At 35.6% G+C, this 27,296-nt stretch overlaps 1 protein-coding gene across 2 annotated transcripts in view; it reads left to right on the top strand.

Moving 5' to 3' along the window:
- LOC107189687 (DENN domain-containing protein 4C) overlaps positions 1-25,553 on the top strand; it is a 30,605-nt gene extending 5,052 nt beyond the window's left edge. For both annotated transcript variants that reach the window (XM_015578390.1, XM_015578311.1), the window contains exons 5-20: positions 60-640; positions 715-955; positions 1,022-1,292; positions 2,100-2,191; positions 2,585-2,835; positions 2,901-3,071; positions 13,191-13,319; positions 13,401-13,650; positions 13,726-13,873; positions 14,020-14,220; positions 16,040-16,264; positions 20,856-21,100; positions 22,231-22,489; positions 23,212-23,613; positions 23,941-24,113; positions 25,222-25,553. In XM_015578390.1, the coding sequence (XP_015433876.1) occupies positions 60-640; positions 715-955; positions 1,022-1,292; positions 2,100-2,191; positions 2,585-2,835; positions 2,901-3,071; positions 13,191-13,319; positions 13,401-13,650; positions 13,726-13,873; positions 14,020-14,220; positions 16,040-16,264; positions 20,856-21,100; positions 22,231-22,489; positions 23,212-23,613; positions 23,941-24,113; positions 25,222-25,358 (3,776 nt within the window). In that variant the 3' untranslated portion in view covers positions 25,359-25,553. The remainder of the gene's footprint in view (positions 1-59; positions 641-714; positions 956-1,021; positions 1,293-2,099; positions 2,192-2,584; positions 2,836-2,900; positions 3,072-13,190; positions 13,320-13,400; positions 13,651-13,725; positions 13,874-14,019; positions 14,221-16,039; positions 16,265-20,855; positions 21,101-22,230; positions 22,490-23,211; positions 23,614-23,940; positions 24,114-25,221) is intronic.
- The last annotated feature ends 1,743 nt before the right edge of the window (positions 25,554-27,296 follow it).

The following is a 27,296-nucleotide window of genomic DNA, read 5'->3' as shown; positions in this document are numbered from 1 at the left end:
CCGAAAACTCTTTGTTTATCAATATAACAGATCAATATAGACATTTTCTTGTGTTCCAGTTGAACATACAGAAATGGATAATCTACCTACAAAAATACAAGCGCTTAAGCAGACTGGAATACTTAAGAAGCTTACTCAACTGCAATTGGAAAAATTGCAGTTGACGGATCCCGCCACTCAGTCGTTAAATATTAGTAAATCTATATGCATATTATCTCACTGGCCATTTTTCGACACTTTTGAGAAATTTTTAGTTTTTCTACACAGCATGGTTAATAACAAATCTCAGAACGTTCCTATTGAAAAATACATAGCTTATTTTTTGTACGATATACCGTTCCCGAGTCCACAGAGACCAAGAATTCTTGTACAATTAAGTAGTAAAGACAGATTAATTTTAACTCAACCGGAAGATTTAGCGCTACCAAGATCTGGTGCCAGTTTCCGGCAATTACTCATTAATTTAGGGCCAGATAATTGCTTACTTATATTGTTATTAATATTAACTGAACAGAAAATACTTGTACATTCATTGCGCCCTGATGTACTTACATCAGTCAGTGAAGCTATTGCAATGATATTATTTCCCTTCAAATGGCAGTGTCCATATATACCACTGTGTCCGTTAGGTTTAGCCGAGGTAACGCATCTATTTATTTTGTGAATTTATAGAAGCACACGACAGTAAACTATCAAGCGCGTTTGATATTGTAGGTTCTGCATGCTCCACTACCGTTTTTAATTGGTGTGGATTCTAGATTTTTTGATCTGTATGATCCACCATCTGATGTTAATTGTGTTAATTTGGACACAAATAATATAGCGATCTGTGACGACAAGAAATATTTAAATGTCAAATTATTACCTAAGAAGGCAGCCAGACAGCTTCGAAATTGGTTGGAACATCTCTATTCGAAACTGATTTCTTTAGGGAAAAGTTACTCATCCATGAAAGGTGTGTATATAACAGCGTTGTTTAATTTCTGTCTCTATTATTTTCTTGTAATTGTTCCGTTTTTAGACACAGACGACGAAGAATTCAGTGTCGATAAGGAATTTCAACAGAAGCGAAAAGAGCAAGCCTTGGAACTTGAAATACAAGATGCTTTTTTAAGATTTACCGCTACTATGTTAAAAGGATATCGTGCTTTTTTGTTACCCATCACGAAAGCACCAACGGTTGGCTCAACCGATCCAACAAGTTTGTTCAACATACAAGCGTTTCTCAGAAGTCGTGACAAGGCTCACGCGAAATTTTATAGCATGTTAGTGAAGACACAAATGTTTATCAGGTAAGCATTACTTAATAGCTATATTCTAGTGTCTTATGAGATGTTCGTTGAAGTTAGAAACTTATAACTAGACTGCGGATTTTATGCATTTATAGTTCATAGGGCTCTGTGAAATACAATAAAAAACAAAACTTTCATCGGATTCAATAATTTTTCTGTTTTAGTCTGAACCCAATGAGATACTTCAGAGGAAAAATAAATTTTTACATTTGCTCCTGTCTTAAAAAATTACTTTAGAAAATGTTATTTTGTATAAAAATGCGCAGTCTACTTATAACATTATAATATGTTTTTCAATGTTTCTCAGTATTTATTTTGTAGATACACGGGGTGTAAAAAAAAGAATTGCACAACAGTATTAACGAATACTAATTGTTTATTTTATTTAAACTATATTATATATAATTTATTGTTCCCCTGAGTTGTACATGGAACTGAAATGGATAGTCATAGGATAGTAACGATTCATGGTACAGTGAACCGTATTTAAATAGAGTACACTAAGTACTCGATCATAAGAAGGAGTTTGAAGTTCTTGTTTTGGTATTAAATTCATATCTTCTGAGGGCTCTTTACACAAGGAACTATCATATTTGATTATAATATATTTACTTTGACATCCTCTATTTTGTGTTACTCCAATATGATAGAACTATAAAAAAGCTTTGTCTTACACGATCCTTTGAGAACATTCTGTATACAACTCTGGTGATTATAAAGTGTTTCTTCAGATCCCTTGATTGAAACTTCCTACTTTTTTATTTTTTTAATTTTCCGTAGTATACTACTGCAGATCATGTGTTTTAGATTTATAGAAGAAAGAAGTTTCGTATCTGATATGGACATGACAGGTTTAGCATTTTTTGACGAATGTACTGAACGTGTCGAAGATGAAAATGGTAAGAATGAGTTTGACTACCTCCTTTGGAATACATGCTTAAATTAATTTTTTTACTTTCATTTTCTTCTCGTCTCATATCCATTCTAGTTATTTTCTTCTCTATGCTGCACTTTTAACGTACAATTCTTTTCGGATTATTCATACTTTTTAGAATCCTTTTCTGCATTGTTCTATTTGTTTATTACTATTTTTTCCTGTGGCGCCTTCTTCTGCGTTTCCTCTGAGTTTATTATGTGAATTATAAATAGAGTTAAAACAGTGAATTTTCCTGTCTAATTCTTTCCTTATCTTCTATGATATTATGTTTTATTCTAATCTATTTTTAGCCCTTGCCTAAACTTTTCTACATCTTTTTTCTCTATTTGATTTGTACATTACCGCTTTTATCCAGTACAACTTTTGGAATTGGACGAATCTCAGCACAGTGAACGAACAGTATTTATACCCCCACCCGAAGCTGGTCCGAATCAGACACCGATTGTGTATCGCACATTTAAATTAAATCCTGACCTAATAAGGCCGCAGAAACATTTCAACATGAGAAACGCGAATTTAAGTGTCTTTGGTATAATACCAGGAAGTCCTATGGCACGAAGGACCAAACATGAGATTAAAGTGGCACAAAGGATGGCACGCAAACAGGTATAACTGTTTTTATCAACATTCTACTTTCAGATTTAATTTATAAATAATATTCTACCTTTTAGGCAGCAATGCCAGATAGGTGGGGTAGATGTCTACTTGGAACCTGTTACAGTCTTTGGTTTCTACATTTACCTGCCATGTTACAAGTATCTAATCAACCAGCTACAGTTTTACATCAGGCATATGATTTGCTTGTTAAAATGCCGAAGTTACACCTTGACCCCATTGAAGAGGTAAGATTTTTCATTCTCATTATACAGACATTAAGGTAACGTTCTTCAAAGAATGTTATTGGTCTTAATAAATTAACTCCTTAACGCACTTATTGTCGAGATAAAATTAGTACCATTCGATTTTCCGAGTTGAAAGCGTTCCGTATACAGTAGAGTCCATGAGAAAACTACTTCTAGGGTGCGCGGAGTAAATTTTTTACGACATCAGACGCAATCGCAATTAAGATAACTGGGAGCGAGACTGACACTTCGAGTGAGTGAGAGCGTGAAACTAATGAATACAATGGACTCTAAACTATATTGCCATTGTCGGGGCTGTAGGGGAGTAAAATGGCAATGAGTTCAGAGCTCCCTCCATGCTAAGTTCTGTCGTCGTAGCCTCGGCCTCAGCGCCTGCGCAAAAGCTGAATCGTGCTGGTGCGCCGGCGTACGCAACGTGGTGGAAAGTACGTGTGAAGGGGAAGTGTCTCGCGTGGCACTATGCTTAGTGGCAATATAGATAGAGTCTACTGTATGTGTTTCTTGCACTGATCAGATTTTCCAAACACGGCGTAAATTTGACTGTTTTTAGGTATATATCAACGTATATACAGGATGGTTCATTTAATCTGACTATCTCAATTACTCGTAAAGTACTGGTTATATGAAAAAATATTTTAAACAGAAGTTGCTGTATCAAGGCGGACACGTGAACAGTTTCCGAGATATTAGTTAATTTTTGTAACAATATTAATTTATCAATTTATTAATTTATTAATTTATTAATTCATTAATTTATTACTTTATTACTTTATTAATTTATTAATTCATTAATTTATTAATAAATAAATATGGTCCAAACTATGCTATGATTCGGTCTCGCCAATATGATAAACAAATTTACTGACACTTAGTAACTGTTCACTTTAACCCCATATGATATATTACTTTATATGCAATATTTGATACTTTATCGAAATTCGGGAAGAAATATTAGGCATTCCATTTGAGGGGTCATGTCTAATTAAAAAGCCGAAAGAATGTGGTTTTTGAGAATTTTTTTCAAAAACTTCTCTAAAATAGTGTATTTTAGAAAATATTTCATAATTTTTGTATTTCAAAATATTTAGTTGTAACGAACTTATGGGGGGAGACTCCGTGGCCCGTGCGCTGTGTCCGTGCACTCACACAATCAACGGGAACCGTGTATGTATATGCGATGTGCAAGAGAGATAATCGATTTCGTAAATTCCAACTTCTGTCTGAACAATTGCACAAATGAACTTTTCACGGGTATAGAACTCACGGGTAGACTTCCCTACAGGGTGGTCTGGTCCGTATAAACACCAATAAACACATTTTAATTGAAAGAATTAGAATTTTAGAAAGTGTGCGATTGTGACAGACGCCGATGAAAACACACAAGATGGCTGCACAAGTCACATTTTGTCAAATATCTCACGATTTAATGGTTTTTTCGTCAAACGCAGACCAGACCACCCTACACACCACTATCGCACTATCGTAGAAATCCAATTTTTGTCACTGTATCACTTCTGGAACGCAGAAGTTGGAATTTACGATTCGACGCGTCCAGACACAGAAATAAACAGTGGTATAGTTCAAGGATTCTCCGATAGAGGCGTTTATGGTATTTGTCAGTCACTTTGGCCTGCGTTACCACGAGCATCGATAAAACAGAGGGAGTCGGTAAATGTAACCTCGCAACACGTGGTGGATCGTATCGATTGTTTTGTTACGCTGTTGCCATTCGACAATTCTGCCCGTCAGGAGAACGATGGAACAGCTACGGCCTACGGCTCGTGGCGAGATTTCGATTCTCGCGGAACGTAGGAAAAGAACGACGCGAGGGAAAGAAATCCGAGAATTAAACAATACGTACTAATGTGTGCAAGGATGAACCTTCTTATTCGTACTTGCAATGATGCTTATTTTTTTAATTAATGAAATTACATACGAGATACTTGACATGATATTCTCGAGAAACAAATTGTAAAAATGGCACAATATATATTCCGGGTATTCCACATACGAAAAACATGGAATACTATACAAATCTCTTGTTGGAAATGATATTTATTTATTTTTTATTGACATAATTGACGCAGGTGTTATATACTTACACAAATATTTCATAAAAGAGACACAAAAGGAACACAATTAATCGCATACGCTCTGTCAATCTTTCATTCGTCGCCCAGCGGAGATAGATTTTGTACTAACAACTGATTGCTGTCGCATGCGTACTTAGCGTATCATCTTCGCTGCGTCTGCACCTGTTCCAGTACGTATTTTGTTTTAAAAATTGGACCAAACGACTTGAGTTTTTTTGAGAAGCTAGAAGGATTAACTTATTAGATGACATGTTTTCGTTATTTCGAAAAAATTACAATTGTTGGAATAGCGAAGAAAATAGTAAAAATATTAAGAAGTCCTTTTTTCAATTTTTTTCTGATCCTATAGTGAAAATTTAACAAATACCTCTTATACACTTAATTAAGATACGTACACGCTGAAAATTCCAGGGTATAAGTTACAAACTATTAAAAGTGGTTAGACTTACAAGTTAGAGTTACAAATAAGTTACAAAACTAAAAAACTCGTACTTTCGACTTATAAACCTGAAGATTTTTTACTACTTCGGTGCTCGTAGCTTCTTTGCTTTGACCGACGAATTTTGTTATGACTGGGCCCGATAATGGTGGCCTGACCTAGGTCACTCTGAAAGTCACCATCGGGTGTCGATCGAAAACGAAGAGACAGGAATACTGTTTCGTTGAACGTCGACTAGAATGGTCATAAAACCAGCTTTCGATTTCACTATTGTTATTAAGCAGTATTATTGATATATATACATAGATAGTAATGATATACTTAGTCATGACAATAAGGAAACTGTAACATCGCAGCTTCACTTTTCTTTTTCTTAGATATATAATTCTACAAGAGGCATATTTCGAATGTTCATTATAGGCTAAGATAAAAAAGTTGAAAAAAGTGTCTGTTACTATTTTTGTGCGTGTTTTGTCAAACATTTCCCTGTACATTGTGAAACAACTAATTACAATTAAATCATTAAAACTTAATTATCTAGACTAATCTTTAACTTCTCATAAACATTCAAATCATTTTATGGATAACTAGCTGACGTACCCGCTCTCGCGCGGGCAGTTTCATATTGCAAATCATATTTTAGTTCGTATATACAGACTAGACTGTAATATACCGTGAATAAATAAGCAGCATAGAATTTTGGATAGTGCAGTATGAATCACATCGATTTGCGGCTTTTTAAACTTTTTTGTCTGCCTCAGCTCATCGTTAGCTAAAGAACATTGTCGCTGGACTGTTCCTTCGACTAACTTTGGCCAGCAGGAATAAATGGGCTGTTGAGCGCCGGGCGAGAGGCCAGCGACTGACGATCGAAATACAATGTAAACAGATAAGGAATGAAACGCATGAATGCAAATTTAATCTTTTATAGTTTTCAGTATACATTCATTAAAGTGTCACGAATGAACTGAGGAGATTCTGTCGGTGGAAATGAGTCCAAATACGACATCATTCGGATTATTTTCAATAATATATCATTTTCATCCGCAACATTACGTATGAGTAACAATTGTCCAATTACACTCGAATTTGGACGCATTTTAATCGGGAGAATTTCTTCAATTCATTCATGACATTTTCATTAAAATATATTGCAAATTGTAAAAGTTTAAATTTTCATTCGTGCGTCATTCCTTATCTCATCTACGTCTGTTTACATTGTATGCCGATGGGTCGGTCGCTGGCCTTGGACGTTCGGCGAGAATCGAAATCTCGCCACGAGCCGTAGGCCGTAGCTATTCCATCGTTCTCCTCACGGGTAGAATTGCATGCGGGACGTGAGGCAACAGCGTAAGAAAAACGATACTGTCCGGCAACACTGTCTTCGCGTAGGAAATACACAAACCCAGCTTGATGGTAACGGGGAACAAAATTTATTTGTGGGTATTGCCGCTAGATGTCGCATTATCAAGCCGTCCGAAATATCGATTTTGTGTTTTCGCTGGCGTCCGGTTGTTTACATCGTCGCTTCGATCGATTCGGAGTTGGCCCCAAAGGAGTCTCCCCCCTTATGGCCGTTCTCCCGGAGGGAGGTTCTCTCTCTAAAAAAGAGGTTTTGTGATGACCACAGCTACTTGGTGTTGGATTATCAGAAATTAAAAATGAAAAATAATTTATTTAATATATTAAATTATCTAATTTTTGAACGAAGGACTTTTTTTATGTTGTATATTTATCTTTTTTTGACCATAAACGAGCGACGTTTTTCTCACAAATCACAAGTTTAGTTTAAAATGTCCGCCCTGTTGTCTCGAATCAATGTTTTGAGAAGTCTTTTGTTCAAATACTAGATAATTTAACGTGTTAAATAAAACTTTTTGAATTTTTATTTTTTAATGATCTGGTACCAAGTAGCAGTGGTCACCGCAGAACACCTTTTTTGTGAGAGGATCTTCAGGAGATGGGTCACAACTTCGTTACTGATAAATATTTTGAAATAAAAATATTGAAATATTCTCTAAAATACACTATTTCAAATACGACAATATTTTTTTGTATTTCAATATTAACGGATTTATAGTTTTTGAGAAAAATATTCCCAAACTTTACTCTTTCTTTAAAAAAATGATAAAAGTGTGCAATGAAATTGTTAAAAATCGATTTATTTATGTAAAGACAAATTTTTTATAATTTCACTGTGTTCTCTTGGAGAACATAAAAAGTCATTAAGGGCGCAGACTCCTTCAGGGTTAACTCCGAATCGATCGAAGCGCCGATGTAAACAAACAGGCGTTAGCGAATATATATAATCGGTAACTGGGACAGATTGAGGATGCGACATCGAACGGCAGTACCTACAAATTAAATTTTCCGCTGTTATCACCAAATTGGGTGTGAATATTCTGCTCTGCTACGCGAAGACCGCAGAATATGTAGTTGGCGCCGATTTTTAACGTATCTAAAAGATTTATATCTCAAAAAATTGCTCCCACAGCACCGTTTATAGTTAATGAGATATTCGCAAAAGGAAAAGCAAAAATTTGTTGTTTACAAAATAGGTAGTAAATGGCATTTTTACACAAATATTATGGCACCACAAAATTGCTCCTCATCTGTTTTATAATAATCAAAGGTCAAATATCTCAATAACAACTTATTAACGAGGAGTAAACGAAATATTGTTGCTACATAGAGGTTAGGTATTATGTCATATGGTAGGCGCTCGTTTATTGTAGCCTTCGGGGTTATAGAGGGCCAGAATTCCAGGAGTGTTGCAATAAAGAAGCCTCAATCACCCGCGCTCACTCCACCACGGGACAACAATTATGTGATGCGTCTATATACAGGGTGTTCGACAACTAGTGGGAAAAAATTTAAGGGGTGATTCTTTGAGGCAAGATAAGACGAAAATCAAGAATAACGAAATTGCGAAAAATGCTTCGTTTGTTACTTACAAGCGTTTAAAAATTGACCCAAATGATGGCAATCCACGCGCACGAAGTATCAGCGGACTATGGCTCGTCAGGGGCGTACAGTCACTTTAAAGACTCAACGACGTGCAGGAAAAGTCGGTAGAACAGCTGTCTACTTACCCCGTAGAAGATGTCGATAACTCGTGCCCACGGTATTTGAGTCGAATTCACCTGTATCGCATTAACTCTGATTACTCGTAAAATTCGCAAGAAATGTAAATATCTTCTTACGAATATTATCGAGTAAAGAGTGTTAATGCCCCCTATAGTTGTCACGTATAATTGTCCTGCCCACGAGTATCCATGAAATTAATCCGTTCATACACGTACACCACAGAAGTCCACAAAAAGTGTCCACACACATTGCGCGATTGTCCCAACCGCGAAAAATGTTCACACACTACGCGATTAATTAGACCCGCGAGCGGTTCCTCCGTTGGATTTAACACTCTACACGTTATACAAAATTAATACTCAAAATAATTAATTTATAACTATTTAACACTAATGTTTAACCTACACTAATTAATTTATAACAATTATTTATACTAATTTTTAACACGCTATAATTAATAAAACCTACAATATTTATTAAAACCTGCAAAAATTAATAAAACCTACAATATTTACTAAAGCCTGCAATAATTAATAAAATCTACAATATTTAATAAAACCTGCAATAATTAATCAAATCTACAATAATTATTTTGCACTATTTATAACGACGACATACGCGATACTACTAAATAATCACTACGTAATCGCTAAATAAACTAAAACTTATATTGTTGAACTGATCCTCCCTCGTTAGGATCGATGTGGCCAATAGGTCGATCCCCACTCTTTCATGTTCAATACTTTTTGGGAAGGAAGAGTTGCATGGGAAAGTGTCTTAGGATAATATCTTTATTCCTGAAATATTGAATATTGATTTACTGTATGTTTTATGTGCATTGCACATTTTATTACCACTGTGATCTTACTTCAAGTGTTTGAGGTTCTTGTATCCGCAAAAAAATAATATGCAATTAACATGGATCATACAAAACGTATAATGATATTAGAATGAAACTAAGATGAAATTTGCCGCACCTGCACTACGATGCATAAAGAAACTACATAAAATAAAATAAAGAAAATTGTTAAACACATACATTCTGTCTAATATGAACCATTTCTAACATGGAGTTTGAATTCGGCGTTGAAAGTTCTTTTTACAAGTTAATGTCAAGAGGGACGGCCGAAAACACAATGGGCAAGGTCTTCATCGAAGGCAGCAACACGTTGCAGGCAATCCGCGGGTGGTCGCACTGCAGAAGACAAGAGACAGTTTTATAATATCCAGACTCGCACACCCTCGGCATCGTGGCCAAGTGGCTCTGACTGGTGTATGAGAAAAAAATACAGATGTTGCTTTAAGAATATACGAAGCGAAACGCGACCTCCAAGACACTTTCCCATGCAGCTTTTCCTTCCCAAACAGTATTGACTATGAAAGAGTGGGGATCGACCTATTGGCCACATCGATCCTAACGAGGTAAACGAGGGAGGATCAGTTAAACAATATCAGTTGTCCTTTCCGAACGGTGCCCTTTGCATTCCACGAGCAAATAGAGTTCATGTATGGATCACTAAGTTTTAGTTTATTTAGCGATTACGTAGTGATTATTTAGTAGTGTCGCGTATGTCGTCGTTATAAATAGTGCAAAATAATTATTGTAGGTTTTATTAATTATTGTAGGTTCTATTAAGTATTGTAGATTTCATTAATTATTGTAGGTTTTATTGAATATTGTAGATTTTATTAATTATTGCAAGTTTTATTAAATATTGTAGATTTTATTAAATATTGTAGGTTTTATTAATTATAGCGTGTTAAAAATTAGTATAAATAATTGTTATAAATTAATTAGTGTAGGGTAAAAATTAGTGTTAAATAGTTTTAAATTAATTATTTTGAGTGTTAGTTTTGTGTAACCTGTAGAGTGTTAAACCCAACGGAGCAACCGCTCACGGGTGTAATTAATCACGCAGTGTGTGAACATTTTTCGCGGTCGGAACAATCGCGCAGTGTGTATAGACATTTTTCGCGGACGGGACAATCGCTCAGTGTGTGTGGACACTTTTTGCGAACTTCTGTGGTGCACATGTATGTGCGGATTATTTTCATGGATATTAGCTCAATGAATAATTCGATATACGGTTCATGTATTTTCCCATTTACCGCCATTTTCATCGTGCCGACCGAAAACTGGGACCCTTGAAATATCGTCAAAACGAGGATGTGCTGTAAAAGAGGACAACCACAAGTGCCAAAAGGACAGACTTATGCGATGGTTTCCGCGCAGTCGAGCAGTCGGCTTCTCTGCGTTGCTGCTATAATGAGGGAGATTGTTTCGCTAATCGTTCAATGGGCGACGATGGCGCCACTGAACAATGCCCGATACACGGTGGCTGTTGACAGACTGTTGACTAATTGTGCTTATTACTGATTTCACTGACAATAAAATACATCGCTTTTACCCTCAAACGTTCAAACGCGCAAATTTGGTTGCTTGTCGAGTACTGAAATAAATGTTAAACTGAATGTGGTTCTTTCATGTAAGTGTGGCATAAGTTTCAGTAACTCTGTGGTCTAGTGGTGGGGGGTCCTTCCCCTACGCTGCTTTTCTCCCAACAGAAGCCGACTTTGCTCGTGGGTGTACCCTCGCGAGCAAACTCGGCCTCCGCTAGGGGAAAAAGTGACAATGGGAAGTACCTCCTACTATGCTCCTACCTCTTGAAGTGAATTAACATTCATTTTAACCTTATTTAATATAATTCAGTACTTGAATTATATTTACCAAGTGGTAGTACGTCCTTCCTCTAATGCCACTTTTTCCCCTAACGGAAGCCAGGGTACCAACACAATTGTCATGTATGACGTCATAACCTACTACGTCACATGTATTCAACAACATTATTTCAATCGCTCCTTGTTAATAAGTTGTTATTAAGATATCTGACCATTCAATATTATAAAACAGATCAGGCGCAATTTTTTGGTATTATGATCTTTCTGTAAAAATGCCATTTACTACCTATTTTGTAAACAACAACTGTTTGCTTTTTATTTTGCGAATATCTCATTAAATATAAACGTTGCGATGGGAGCAATTTTAGATTTAGAAACAGCAAATCTGGAGCAAGTTTTTAAAATATAAATTGTTAAGGAATATTATGAAGTCATATACAGTAGGCGCTCATTTATTGCAGCCTTCGTGGCTGACAAGGGTCAGAAATCCAGAAATATTGCAGTATCTTGTTAAATATAAACGGTGCTGTGGCAGCAATTTCAGATTCGGAAAGTGCAAATCCGGAGCAATTTTTTAAGATATAAATTGTTACGATACGTTAACATTCAGCGCCAACTATTTTCCGGTTACGCGAAGGCATTGTTGCTGGACCGTACCGATTAAGAGTTTTGTTACACTGTTGTCACATATCCCCCATTATAATTCTGCACATCAGAATAATGGAATACGGTTCAAGGCTAGATTTCGATTTTCGTAGAATATGGGAAAAGAATGGCGCAAGCAAAAGAGATCCGAAAATGAAACAATACGTACTAATGTGTGCAACGTTAAACCTTGTTTTATTCGTACTTGCAATGATACTTATTTTTTTAATCGATGAAATTACATATGGAATAAATCGTATTCTCGAGAAACAAATTGTAGAAATGACACAATATACAGGGTGTTACAAAAACAAAAATTAAACATTGAACAAATTATTGAGATATTTAGGCGGTCTCTTTCAACTGGGACATCTGTATGTTAGCGTCAACGAGTTTTAAGCGGAGTCGAAGGCGGACGGCCTGTCGCTCATTGACCGTTGGAGAATTTATGGACTGGGGTTTCTAGAATGCATGCGGTTATGGAAGAGGGTGCTTGAGACTAAACAGACCTGGCGTCGTTTGGTGGCGGAAGGCCACGCTGGGTCCTTCGGCTATCGGCGACGAAGAGGGTTGTTTATGTGAAACAGATGAGTGAAAGTTAGATATGGCAAGCAGCTCGACGTTGCATTGCCTTAAAAATAAGGACATTGTTCCTAGAGAATCTGGCCACGGAGTGAGGAAGGCAGCGATGCCTTTTGGTAAGAGGACTGTGAGGGACCGCACGGCACTTACCCCAGAATCTCTGAGGAATACAGATCTCACTTAAAAATCGAAGCATCAATACAAAGTTTCTAACATGTATACTAAATTTTGGTGTTATGTAGTGAATTAGTTGCAACGTAAGTTTAATATTAAAATATTGAAAATACATAACGATGAACTAATTGAAAATGTTAAACTTAGATGATTGATCGAAATTGGGTTTAATTAGTTTGGCTTCCGAGAGTTTGACGTATGAGTTCTGATACTGTATATGCGTTACTGGATTTTGAGGAAATGAATACCAAACACGATGAATTTTTTTCTTATACATTTTTGTTTGCTGTTGAAAATTAATAAGATTTATTATGTAATATGTTTATAGGCTGCATTCTTTTTATACGTTTATTCGAATAACTTATTGATAAATTTAAGCAGTAACGGTATTGGTTTTAGGTTTGTTATAGAGCTATGATGCAACTTTGCGGTGTTTACGGACAACCTGTTTTAGCTGTAAAATTATTATTTCATATGAAACGTAGCGGTGTTCAACCGAATGCTCTCACGTACGGATTTTATAATAAGGTCTGTTGCTCTTATTAATATCTTTTTCAGTTATACGTAGATTTCATTAAGTTTGAAATAAGTTACTAATAAAATCTACAGGCTGTGCTTGAAGCAACGTGGCCATCCGATATGACTAATTCGAGCCAATTAATGTGGAATAAATTAAGAAATGCTATAGTTGGAGCTGCACTATTTAAAAGAGCTGGTAAACGCAGCGCTAGAAGAAGATTGAGTTCAAATGCAGATTTATTAACAGTCGATGGTAAAACTACGAATATGGAACATGCATTTTCTAGATCTAGTCTTGACAGTTCTCATTCTCAAGACACAGAAGCTGCGCATAGTGATTGTAAGTATTAATTAATCTGTTTCAACGTTTTATTCTACTAAGCAGCCTTATTGTGTTATTCTATTTTACTCGTAGCTACAAAAGGAAGTTCCACATCGGATCTACCGGAATACGGACCGTTTGAAATAAAAAAACTTCCACGCCAAAATAGTATTGTGAAAGATACTGCAGCATTAAATGCTATGCAAACGGAAGAACTCAACGATTTACCTCTTAGTCAAAGGTAACTTCATAATTAAAGTATAATTAAATGTGACATCTTTCTTTCTCGTATTTATACTCTATAACTAATTATTTTAAATAATATATTTCTTTGTCACACTGTATAAAAGGAGATGCTGCATTAGTTTTATATTTTTTCTACTTCAGGTTGATTCGGAACTTGGAGTCACCGTTGAAAAGTCCTGTACGCACGCCAGTCACAGAAAACGATCCGCTGGGCGCTTTAATTAACGACGAAACACCAATTGTTTCACCTTCGGAAGAAAACGATTCAAATTGCTCAACGTGTACTTTGACTGTCTTTAATAACATTGAAGACCGACCGGGAGGACCACTTTTGTTTCGAAGGTAAATTTTTTTGTTTGAAATTCTATGAAAGTATGATATTACTTTTTATCTTCGGTACAGAAATATTACTCTTTCATTACAATGTAAATATACATATAAGAAGTATGATGTTTCTACAAAACACACTCGTACATTTACACAGTGGTACCATAAATTCTGTCCCTACTTTACAGGGTCGATTATAATATTTTGACGCGTCATTTACTCATTTGTATCTTTAACACGTTGAGTGCCACGTCAGTCATCGATGACTGACACTGAACTTCCCGTTCAGGCCGCGTCAGTCACCACTGACTGACACAACTTACCACGATATATGCTTCTAAGCAGCGCGCGTGGCCTGACGGCGATTTCCTTATAAAATCGCGTGGCACTCAACGTGTTAACGTAGTTTCAGTATGTTCGGAACTACATTGTAAACACATCAGTTTGGTTCGATTCGTCGCGTAATAAACATGGAGTAGGTTATGAAAAAGAACCGTATTGCTATGGTCGCGTTCTACAAATGCAACAAAACTCCAGTTGAGATTTTCAATTCCTTAAAAGTACTAAAATATCGAGATATCTTCTCTCGAGCACAGAGCGGATGGAAAGACACGCAGTGTCATTGGGACCGTGACAACGTCGCACGAAATACGCAGCACGCATTGTATCCCCACCAGGCCACGCGCCGAGGAAGGGAAACCCCTCAGAGCTCTTCTTTAGTGGAACAGACCATAGTTATCTCGCATGCTTGACACTGGCCAGATAGCTCGGGAGGGATGACCGGTGATCGCCACTTCCCACACGTGTCCACGTATGTGCGACACCCCTGGGTATGGCCTAGTGTAGGAGTTGAAATAGTTCTCTATCGTTTGGAGGATGTACGACGATGAAACCCCCATTTGTACAGGCTCGGCCTGTGGGTGAAGGTATGAGTGAGCTTACTCACCTTAAAAGACGAAGGTCTAACTCCATACATAGCTCTAAAAACTTAGGTAGGAATGGAACCATCCTAGTGACTCTCCGGCCTCTGACAAGTACACTCGAGCCCTCCATGTGGCCCGGGCCTAAAAAAGTTGGAACGGGTGGAAGCATCGGGATTAAGCCTCCCGGATAACGCTACCCCTAGACCCTTAGGTCTCTGTGAAGGCCTGGCAGTTCAATAGCCAGGCTCGTGGCTTTGGAGGGAGTACAGAAACCCCCTCTCCCGGGAGACTAGGTGCCAATAATCACTGATAGCCTCGGGTACCTCGCAGTTGCCAAACCCGTGTCACAACGACCGATAAATCGATGTGCGGCCCCACGAGAATTCGCAGGAAAGCAGTGGGTATTCCAGCATGACTCAGCGTCGGCACACAACGCTGGATTTAGCCAATTTGCCTGAATTTATCGCTGCCGAAGATTGGTCCTCAGGAAGTCCAGATCTCAATCCTTTGGACTACCGACTGTAGAATGTTTTAGAGGACAAGGTTTGTTGTAAGCCTTATCGAAATATCGAGATGTTAAAGGCAGATTTGGTGAAGACAGCAACCTCGATATCGCAAGAAGTGGTGCGTGCGGCGATAGATAGACGAGTGGCCGGATCGTTTGAAGAAGTATACAAAGGCAAAGGGTCGACATTTTGAATAGTTCATGTATTTTTTATATCGTTTAGTTAATAAACACCAAATATAATAGATTTTTTCCCATTTGTTCCATGTACACTGTTAATTCAGCGCCTTTTTGTGAGCGACAGAATTTATGGCAAGACTATGTACAATATTGAAACAATATTCATGATCGATATGTGCACCGCATCATCAACATCCTTGTTCATTTATCCCATTACTTTTTCCAGCAACGTTTTGCCCCGTAGTGCAACATTTCATCAAACCGTAGATGAAACTGGAGTACCAATTAGTGGTCACTTACAGAGAAGTGAAACAATGCCCCATTCTGTGGCGCAGCAAGGCGAACAAGACAAAGAAAGAGAACGAATAGAATTAAGCAGCCTTTGGTCTCAAAAGGATAGCGTTACATCAAGTTTGTCGAGTTTAGGTTCTAGTTTGAAACTGAGTTTTGGGTAAGTCAAATTTTCTTAATTTATATTTTCACTTGTTTTTAATCGTATTTATTACATGACTATTGATCTTTTTATTTTTATATGTCACATCCCATATAGCACATGACATCTTAAAGACGCCTTTTTTACGGCTAGTTTAGGTCTAAGGCGTCTTTAAGCCGTCTTTAAGGCGTCATGTGGTATCTGGTAGTCTGTAGCTACATGTAGCTATATGTATTAACCTAGTTTATTAGCCAGTTGTTTATTTACATTAAGGACAGTATGCATTGGCAATTTAAAGTTGTGCGGCTATTTAATATACTTTTTTTAGTAACAACGAATAGATTATAGCGGCTGTATTTTCGCGCAACATACATGCAATAGTCAATACAATCCTGGCTAACTATGTATAAATTAGCTATCCAGTAGCTGTTGCATTTGTTATACATGCTTACATTCTTAGAACAGACGGTAAGACAGCAGGTAACCTTAAGGGGGGCGTACTCACCAGCGAATAGTTCTGCCCTGCTGACAGTCCGTGGCGTGCGGATTGCCATCATTTGGGACAAATTTTAAACGCTTATAACTGACAAATGAAGCATTTGTCGCAACTTCGTTACCCTTGATTTCAGTCTTATTTTGCCCTCAAGAATGACCCCTTAAATTTTGTCCCACTAGTGGTCGAACACCCTGTATACTATCATTAATGACTAGGTATCCAAATATGAACAAAATCCGAGATGTTACTTAAAAAAGTATCATCCGACTTCGAGTGGAATGACCCCATATCGATACGGAAGTGATACCTATAGTTTCTTGGCGTTCTCCCAATTAAAATTATACCAAATATCATGTAAATTGGACTATTTGTAACGAAGTTAATTTTAAATCATGCCAATCAATATTTCATGTAGTTTCGTTTATTATTGCTTTGGGAGTTTTCACAGTGACATTTCTTACATACAGGGTGTCCGCGCGAACAGTGTACAGTCCATCATTTCTGAATGCCACGAGGGCACTACAGTGGACTCTAACTACATATATTGCCATGGTTGGGACTGTAGGGGAGTAAAATGGCAATGAGTTCAGACCCCCTCTATGCTAAGTTCTACCGTCATAGCCGATGTGCTAGTGTGCAACGTGGTGAGAGAGCGAATTTGTGTGTTAGAAAGTACGTGTAAAGGGAAAAATGCCTCGCGTAGCAATATGTTCAGTGGCAATATAGTTAGAGTCCACTGTAATTAACAGACCATGGCGAATTTTTTTAACACTATTATTTTCAGAGATACGAAAGACATGTTTGGTTTTTTAATTTTGAGTTATATATTTTTGTTAGATTACGTAATTAGGAATGAACGCACTCTATACTGTTCGTGCGGGCGTATATCACCTTGAATAATTGAAATGCCAATATCTTTTTGAAGTAATGTTTCTTTTATACGAATGCGTTAATACATTTTTTTATACAGAATTACGATCTGAACCGACTAACGTACTGAAAAATATGCAAATACTAAAGTAATAATTCTTTTATACAATCATGACTTTCTTGAGATTATTTTTGATTCCCCGTGTTTATTGGAGCATATACAGGCGTCAAATTTTGTTATCGTTGCCTTATATTCTACTCATAGCGATAGTAAAAAGTCTGAAAAGAACCATGAGTCGGAACTCAACCGTTCTCTTGAAAAACGATGTTGAAGTTTCATTCATTTTCAAACTGCTTTTATTAGTAATGTATTCAATCTTGCAGTCAGATACAACTAAAATATCATGCTGTTGGTGAAGCAGCAGGGACTTTTCATTTTTTATTCGAAGGCTTCGAGCACAGATGAGATATAGGTGTAGACATTTCATCCAATGTATTTTTGCGGCCCACTTTTCTGGGGTTACGTACCGCATTTCAATTTTAGTGTTACTACCCACCACAGATTCACTGTTCTCAAAACGTAGAGGTCGCTAAAATCATACACTTTTTAAGGTGTCGATACTACAGTTTAGGTGGGCCACCAACTCCCATAAGATGAAAGGTCTATTCTTATACCTCGTCTGTGCTTCGAGCATTAATGCACGAAGGGTTTTAAAGTGGAAAAGGCCACATAATGTAACGTTACAGATTTGGTGTACTAGTTAGAAACAGTGGAGGACTAAAATATTAAAAATTGATTTTCTCAATAAAGTATATCAGATTCCTTGGTTATCCCCCTTATCTTTCATTTGTTAAAATTATTCTATCATAATATAGTTACGAATTGTTTAAATTAAATTCATGTTTATTTCTTTGATAATAAAGTGGTGATCCTACATGAAAAAATAAATCGAAAATATAGAATAAAATTTGTTCATTTATCAGCTCACTGCATCATTTTGGTATCATTAAAAATTTTTTTTTCTTAAACAATGTGTTTGCTTACGATAGATAACGAACTAGTAGTCACAATAACACCGTTTTTATAATGTTTGGATGTCATTTAAGGAAGTTTTGTACTGCTGATGGGATAGAAATGTTCCAGATATTGTCACTAAAGTGATGAAGTAGGCGTCTACTGTAGTAGACAAATGCAGTTAGCGGGATAATACGTCGTTGTCGAAAAAATCAACTTTCAAAATTAATCTGAAACGCGTATTCGTTGTGGTAGGTAGAAATGGAATGCAATGAATAGACGCGCCAGCCAAATCCTATTCAATTTCACGTGTATTCAGCAGATCTCCTAAGTCGATTTTCTCAAAATGCTGTCTTAAACGAATAAATTATATTTTATATTTTGGACTTATTTTTCCACGTAGAATCACCCCCTACTCGGTTGTACCACCAGTTACACGATACCCTGTATGTAATTAAGTATGAATAAAAAAATATTAATATTCTAGCTGATATTTATTTTAATTCATTGAAATTATAAATCTGTATACTTATTTAATTCAATTCTAGACTCGGGTTGGTATGACCCTAACAGTTATAACGTAACCCTTATTGGAACGATACATAAGGGTTAATTAAAAATTGAAAACCGGAATTTATTTAGCTAATTTATAGACTTTATATTGCATTTAATATGAAACGAAGTAGTAATCAATTTCTATTTTATAAAAATACACTAAATCGTGTGTTGTACGCAAGATAAAATATTGAAACTCCGTACACAACTCCTTTTCACGATGAATTTATACATTCTTAAACTGCGTCTACACTATATAGCACAACAGTGTTATACAACAAATTGTTGTATAACCTTGCTATACAACATGTTTTTGTAACTTGTTACAAGACTATACCTTCCAGACAACTCTGTAACAAGTTTGTATAATATTTCGCGTCTCATTCTTAACAATGGCAACATACTAGAAGGATAACATAACTTGCTATATAACACGAAAAATGTTATGTAACATCACGTTATACAACATTTTTCTTTCTTTTTGTTAACAAGTTTTACATGTTATAACAAGTTATATACATATTATATACAAGTTATAACATGTTATGCTACATAGTCTATACGCAGCTTTATCAATCATGGATAAGCATCATTCCACGCGAAATCTGACGCCTTTTGGAGCACCATTTCGAATTTTGTTCCAATTTGGATATGTGTACTAATTATCGACATATAAAAGTATCTCGAAGGATTCTTGAAAATTTTTTAAATTGTAGATTTTACAGCTGTTTAAAATTTAGGGTCAACCTTTTTTCAATAAATCATAAATATTGAACTAACAAACCGATTAAAATGGGCTTTGTGGATGTTAATGATAGAGACATATAAATAAAGTATAATACCAAATAAAGTATAAACCAAAAGATATTTTTTAACCATTTATTTTGCAATTGTTTAAAAGAAATGCAATGTTATAATAGCGGGGCACTATTTAAAAATTTGGGCATATGTTCAAAAATATGGACACTTTAAAATTGGCCGTATGAAGATTAATTGAAGTGAACGTTGCATCGAATTACATCGGCTCTACCGGCCAAGCCATGTGGTACTAGGCTAGCCGATACGGCCGATACGGCGTTAACTCCAATCAATTTTCATATGGCTAATTTTAAAGTGTCCATATTTTTCAACATATGTCCATAAACAGGGCAAATTTTTCAGGCAAGTTTTTTTTCAAATGTTTAAATAGTTCCCCGGTATAAAAACAGGGCGTTTATTTAAAACAATTGCAAAATAGACGGTTCAAAAATATTTTTTTTCAACTGAAATAATTTATATTTACTTCTCTTGTCTCCACTATAAGTACCTGCAAAGCTCATTTCGATCAGTTTGTTAGTTCAATAGTTATGATTTATTGAAAAAAGCTTGACCCCAAATTTCAAACAGCAGTAAAATCAACAATTTTAAAAATTTTCAAAATTCCTTCCAGATACGTTTATATATCGCTAAAGACTACAACATATCTAAATTGGAACAAAATCCGGAATGGTGCTCCAAAAGGTCTCCGATTTCACGTGAAATGACCCATAAATGGTTTCAAGAAAATTCCTTATTGGAACTTCTATATTATTGCTCATTCTCATAGATTATTCCCTTATCACCTTAGGAAGTTAAAGGGAAGCCCAATAGCCTGTTACGTTATTTCTCAATTTTATAGAAATTTTTGTTTTCAGCACCACTAGTTTGACAGGGAAGAAGTCGAATGAGCTAATACTCGGTGGCTTAAATAGTTTAAAATCGGCTGCCACGACGGTGGTAAAAAAATTTGATGAAATTAAAGAAGCTATTTCTGCGACTAGTACACCCGTAAAAATTAAAGAGCGGGAATACAAGATGATGCATGGAGCATCACATGAGTCGCTAGATTCTATGACAGATGGATCTGTACAGGATCGAAACGAAGCCGCTAGAATGTCTGGTTCGTACAGTTTATGCCTAATTTTAGTGATACGTATTCATAAATATACATATTAGGTTATGTTACATTCATGTTATACTCATTATGTAATTATTATACTGAATATAAGAAGGACCCTCCAAAGCTACTTTTAGCTGCTATCTTTCCGCCGAATGTTGGAATCGCTAAATAGTATTTTTTAGTATAAACCTACATATATTTTTATAAAGTTTACTTATGAATTTGGCTCATGCGTCCATTTTTTACTGCCCGCGTTGTTTTGAAGCACAAAATCTGTAATGCAAGTGTTCCTTCATTAATTTTAGTGTTCAACACAATTGATTTTATTGTTATGTTAGATAGTACCTTGAAACGAGTAGAGTACACTGTGTAATTTTTCAACAAAGAAAGGAACTATGTAAATTAAAAGTAAGCTTCAATATACTTATCAGTAAAATTGCCAATTTTATGCGCAACGACCCAATACAAGATATGCAGTATATTTAATAGTTAAATAATCTGATATCGTCACAATATTGTGGTTACACATAAATAAAAATATTACGTAAACATTGGTGTAAAAATCTTGTATTGAAAGGTTATAACAAAAATATTCATCAACAAATACTGAACATATAACAGTGTTAAGTACAGTGGACTCAAACTATATTGCCACTAAACATATTGCTTCGCGAGGCACTTCTCCTTCACACCTACTGTCGAGCACACAAATTCGCTCTCCCACCACGTTGCGTACGCCGGCGTACCAGAACCATCCAACTTTTGCACAGGCGCTGAGGCCGAGGCTATGACGATAGAATTTACCATGAAGGGGGCTCTGAACTCATTGCCGTTTTACTCCCCTACAGCCCCGACCATGGCAATATAGTTAGAGGCACTAATATATCTTAATAATTCGAGAAACTATTCCTTCTGAAATCCCGACCATGGCAATATAGTTAGAGGCACTAATATATCTTAATAATTCGAGAAACTATTCCTTCGTGTTTAATATTTTATAATTTTTCGATAAATGTTCACTGAATAAAACATACGAGTGATGGTTGAACAGTTCATTTTCTGTCATTCTGTATAAAATATCTGAAATGTAGTACTTGCTAATTCAACGACACACGATTTTGTTAATGTAGGCGATGGTAACATAGATCCTTATACTCTCTACGATTTGGCGGAGTGTTTGTATCCGAAAGGATCAAGAGAATTAGACGAACGAATTGCAGTTGAACTAGTACTCTCTAGCGCTAGCCGATGTCATCATTGCGCCTCCATACTTTACGATGAAGAAATAATGGCTGGTTGGCAACCAGAGGACTCAAACTTAAATACGGTCTGTCAGTACTGCGACAAAGCGACAGTACCTCTACTTACTATTACGATATTAGATTACAGGTAACTAAGGGTAACGTTTGTTAGTGTTTCGTTACTTGTCACATGTTCGTTCGTATACCTAGTCGGTCGTAGGGGTTGAAACGGTTCCAGATATAACTGCTTCGAACTATTATACAGGGTGTAACAAAAATGTTGGAGGTTCCGGAAATGGAAGACTCGTGAGGTGATTTGAAACAAGTTTTTCTTTACCAACAATATTACCCGAGGCTTTGTTAACGAGATATTAACGATAAAGCCCAACCAATCAGAGTGCAAGTCTGCCAGCCGAGATCCCGCGGTAACGTTGGCTACGCGCTGCGATTGGTAGCCAATGTTACCGCGGGAACTCGGCTGGCAGACTCGCGCTCTGATTGGTCGGCGTTTTTCGTTAATATCTCATTAACAAAGCCTCGGCTAACATTTTTGTTACACTCTGTATAGTGCATTGGCATCATCAGATCGTAGGGGTAAAAACTTAATATAATTTGGAAGTATTCTTAACAATGAAACTTGAAATTTGCAGAAGAATACATTGCTACTTTTTTTTTAAATTAAATATTTAAAACGATGTTTTTAAATAAGGATACGTTTTTTTTTTACATTTTTGCGTATTATATAATAGTATATAATTCAGCAGAGATAGTCAGCCGTTCTGTTTTTAGTAACCCATTCTGCATACAATTTCTGTACACATACTTATATGTGCATTGTGCACTTTTAACATGTATGTACAATTTTTAAAGATGCGAAGAAAACGAACGGAAGAACGATCCTCTAATGGGAGCACTAGTTGAACTTCTGGATAAACCAAAGGAGTTATTAGAACCTACCACAGTGCCATATTTGAACCCTCTAGTGCTAAGAAAGGAATTAGAAAGTGTCTTAAGTCAAGAAGGTGATACATGTCTTACGAAGCATAAATTCATTGAGGAACACCCAATAGTGTATTGGAATCTCATATGGTACTTCGAAAGAATTAATTTGACAAGTCATCTGCCAGATCTATGGTTGAATAAGGATAAGAAACATGAACAAATAAACTATGGTGCAGTAGGTGTCAGAACCATGTGGGACAACGAGAGACTGTATATGGATCGTTTACCTATGTACCTTCAATGGAAGCTCAATGTTGCAGAGGATAAAACGTAAATATAAAGAATTCTATAAATTGTTGTAGAACGATACAATATTCAGATTTGCTAATGAGAGTTCATGTTATATCTGTAAATTATTTAATTTAAAATGTCAATTATTGTCTACTGAAATATGTAAACCTCTGGTTTTACATTATTATGCGTAACAGTCAGCTCAACTTCGAACGTAATCAAGAAACGATGATTTCATTGGAGACGTAATCCTACTGTGATCGTCTAAAGTGTTTTTATCAGATATAATGTTGAATGTTTTTCCTTTTATAAATTGTATGAATTACCTTATCATATGAATATTGTTTGGTTTTGTGTTCCTTATAGGTTAATGCAGTTAGTGATTACGAACGTTCGTCGAAATGATTTAGCTGAACCTATTAAAAGAGTGGCCTTAGAAAGAAGCAGAAATCAAGCACCTGACCAACCTCTATTTTCTATATATCGTGATATCTTGTTTTTGGCATTTACCGTTTTGGGTAGAGGGAATATTGATCAAGGTATGTATTATGTTATTAACATAAATATCAATATACAGGGTGTCCCACCTAACTCTGCCACCCTTAATTATTCTCTTATTTGTCACGGTACAAAAAAATGGTTCGGAAGAAAGTTAGTGTATTTTAGGGGGGAAATTTGGCTATGAGATTGAAGATCATCTGAAGGTCATATCTTCTGAGATTTCTCTAATGGTAACGTTTTTTTAAATGGAATGCCCTATTTTTTTGTTTTCCATTACAAAAACGAGGTCCAAACGTATCCAAGAATGTATCACACCATGACCTTGAAATGACCTTGGGCTGAAATATTTGCACCTAACTGGTTGAGGTGGAAGCTTACAGAAAATGAATTGTAGAAACAAAATCAACGCCACAATCGCATTATTTATTATTGTAGTGTATGTTCGAAGTGTTGTCTCTCCATAGAGTGACACATTGTTAGATTACGTTTTGATCTCCTCTTTATAATGGCATACAAAAAAATAAGGCATTCCATTTAAAAAAACGTTACCATTAGAAAAATCTCAGAAGATATGACCTTAAGATGACCTTCAATCTCATAGCCTAATTTCCCCTCTAGAATACACTAACTTTCTCCTGAACCATGTTTTTGTACCGTGACAAATCAGAGATTAATTAAGGGTGGCAGAGTTAGGTGGGACACCCTGTATAGTAATGTCCGTCAGTAGGCTACAATTTTTCAATCGTGAAAGAGTTATCTCGACCCGGGCAAAGCTCGATTTTCCCCATCTCCTACTTTGTAGTACACCACACTAGTCGGTTTACTTTTCATCGTTAGTCGGTGGCGGGCAACAAAGTTGTCAAATCAATATTCGAAAAATAGAATTTCTACAATTTTTATTTCACGTTGTTGAGATTATTTCTAACAAACTGGCAAGACCTTCCTGATAAATATGAGTTTAAGCAGTCTCAATCGGACTATATAGTTCAATTTATGCTGTGTTTAGAGTCATTTTCACCAGGAAAATCTCATTATCTTAGTGACTACATTTTTTAATCAAAAAAATTCGAAAACCATACAAATTTTATTGTTCTTTAATTATTATGAATTAATGTTAAAACTAAACAAATTGTTATCATATTGTAGGTGTTTTCGACAGAGAATATACTTTATCACTAGAGAGATTAACAGAAGGAGAGGAGAAACTGTTGTGTAAAATTGATGCCCCGCCCTCAATGATGTCAGTGTTTTGCAGACATTATTTTAAGCAACTAAGCGTGTAAAAATAAAGTAAGAGGTATTAAAAAAGGTGTAATATATTGTGAAAATGAATAGAACATTCTGAAGAAATATTATAGATTTATCTGTTCAAGTCTGATTTCGAAGTTCGTAGCGAATCAATTATTTTTTTAGATAAACGTACGCGATTATTTTCATTCGCATACCGCACCAGCTACGGTTTCTTCATAAAATTTCCGTGACAGCACTTTATATCATAAATTCGCTTATAAAGTATAATACACTTCTTTTCATATTTAAAGTACGCAATTACTATAAATAATTTTTTATTTAGAAAATAGGTTGCGCATACCAATTTCTTATGGCAATGTGAATACTTTTAGTTGTATCTATCAACGTGATATTAAAGATTTTTCCGTACCAAAGAAACTGACTTGACTGTAAAACTATACACTCGATTTCTTTAACATGAACTGACGTGTTCTAATTAGTAACACAGTACGAATACGAATTATATATTTGGTACATTTCGAACAATGTTTTTGGTCGTAACTGCACGGATTAAGTGACCACGATTGCGTTTCGAACACAGAGATGTACAGCAGACCTTTTTACTTCTATATAACATTAAAAAAGACAATATTCATTTTCTTATATTTTACCTGGAACACTTAAATAGTTCACGACCAATAGTTCTACTTACGCGTTCACGACGAAAAATGCTGTTTAAAGGCTTCCACAAATCAACGCGATATATTCGCTGCCGCTGCGAATATTTCGCGTTGGTTTGTGGGAGCCTTAAAACTGTGACGTCGACTTTTCAACACTTGAAGTACTAAACGTACAAAATAAATTATACAGTGATGGTCATGAGAAAGTTTGAAAAAAGAATATACGCTAACAAAAACAAGTATAACTTGCAGAAAAAAAGTAGATTTTTTAGCGACTGTCAATTGTAAAAATTCTACGAAATAATGTGAATATTAGAAACATATGTAAAAATAATAAAATATGTATTTTATTTGTTTATAATAAAAGTGAGCATATAAAATTAATTAGTGGATATAGATTTGAACGAAATGTCTTGTTCTTGTAATTTTCATATTTATTACAGCCTGTTAGATATACTATTAACATAGATACGTATGTTGAGGGTAGCTTCAAGAAATTATTATTTTCCAATGTTAGCATCACAAAAGATCCATAATCTTAATCTAATGTAAACTTTCTTTTGACCGCCACTGTGTTACATATTACTGTTAAAAACTTGCTGTATTAAAAGAGAACAGGAAATAAGTACGTCTAATTTTGTAATTCTTACTTTCCATGCAAAATGGTATTTATTTCATCTTTGCAAGTTTTCATATTTGACGGTATAATATTTTACTTCTATAGTGTGATCAATAACTGATGCTACAAATCGAATCCGCTGATTTTGCATAGAAAATTAAATAAAAAATATACTGTAACATTTATTTATAAGAAACATTGTTTTTGAGAATATTCGGTTTAAATATTCGTCGAGATTATGTACGTTCAAGTAGAATTTTTAGTGTTAAGATAATATTGAAATGGAAGGATCAAAAAACGTGAAAAATTTTCAGTATTATTCAAAGAGTATTGGTTTTATGACACGGCTATAACGTGGGAAAGACGAAATGAGAAAGATAAACTTTATGCGATCGGTACAGTATGTGAGACAATTATATGGGATTAATTAAATATCTCTATTTTTTTAAAATAAAGCTGAAAATTTATTGCCCCGAAAGTTCTGATAGGAGAAATGTCTCAATAAAAATAAATCTTTCTTCTAATCTTAACGTAAAGACAAGACGGGTTCTAAATAAAATAAATTCGTCGTATCTAGCAAAATACATTGATAAAATTCATCCACTGAGACTGTAGTCCAATGTAGATGCACTGAGCCAATATCAAAACACAATTTTTTATTGTATTATTTTTAACTTGCCTTTTTTTACTTA

This window comes from Dufourea novaeangliae, unplaced genomic scaffold (assembly GCF_001272555.1).
Source record: "Dufourea novaeangliae isolate 0120121106 unplaced genomic scaffold, ASM127255v1 scaffold5, whole genome shotgun sequence".
In the NCBI taxonomy this organism is placed as follows: Eukaryota; Metazoa; Arthropoda; class Insecta; order Hymenoptera; family Halictidae; genus Dufourea; species Dufourea novaeangliae.
This window is presented reverse-complemented; position numbering and strand designations above follow the sequence as displayed.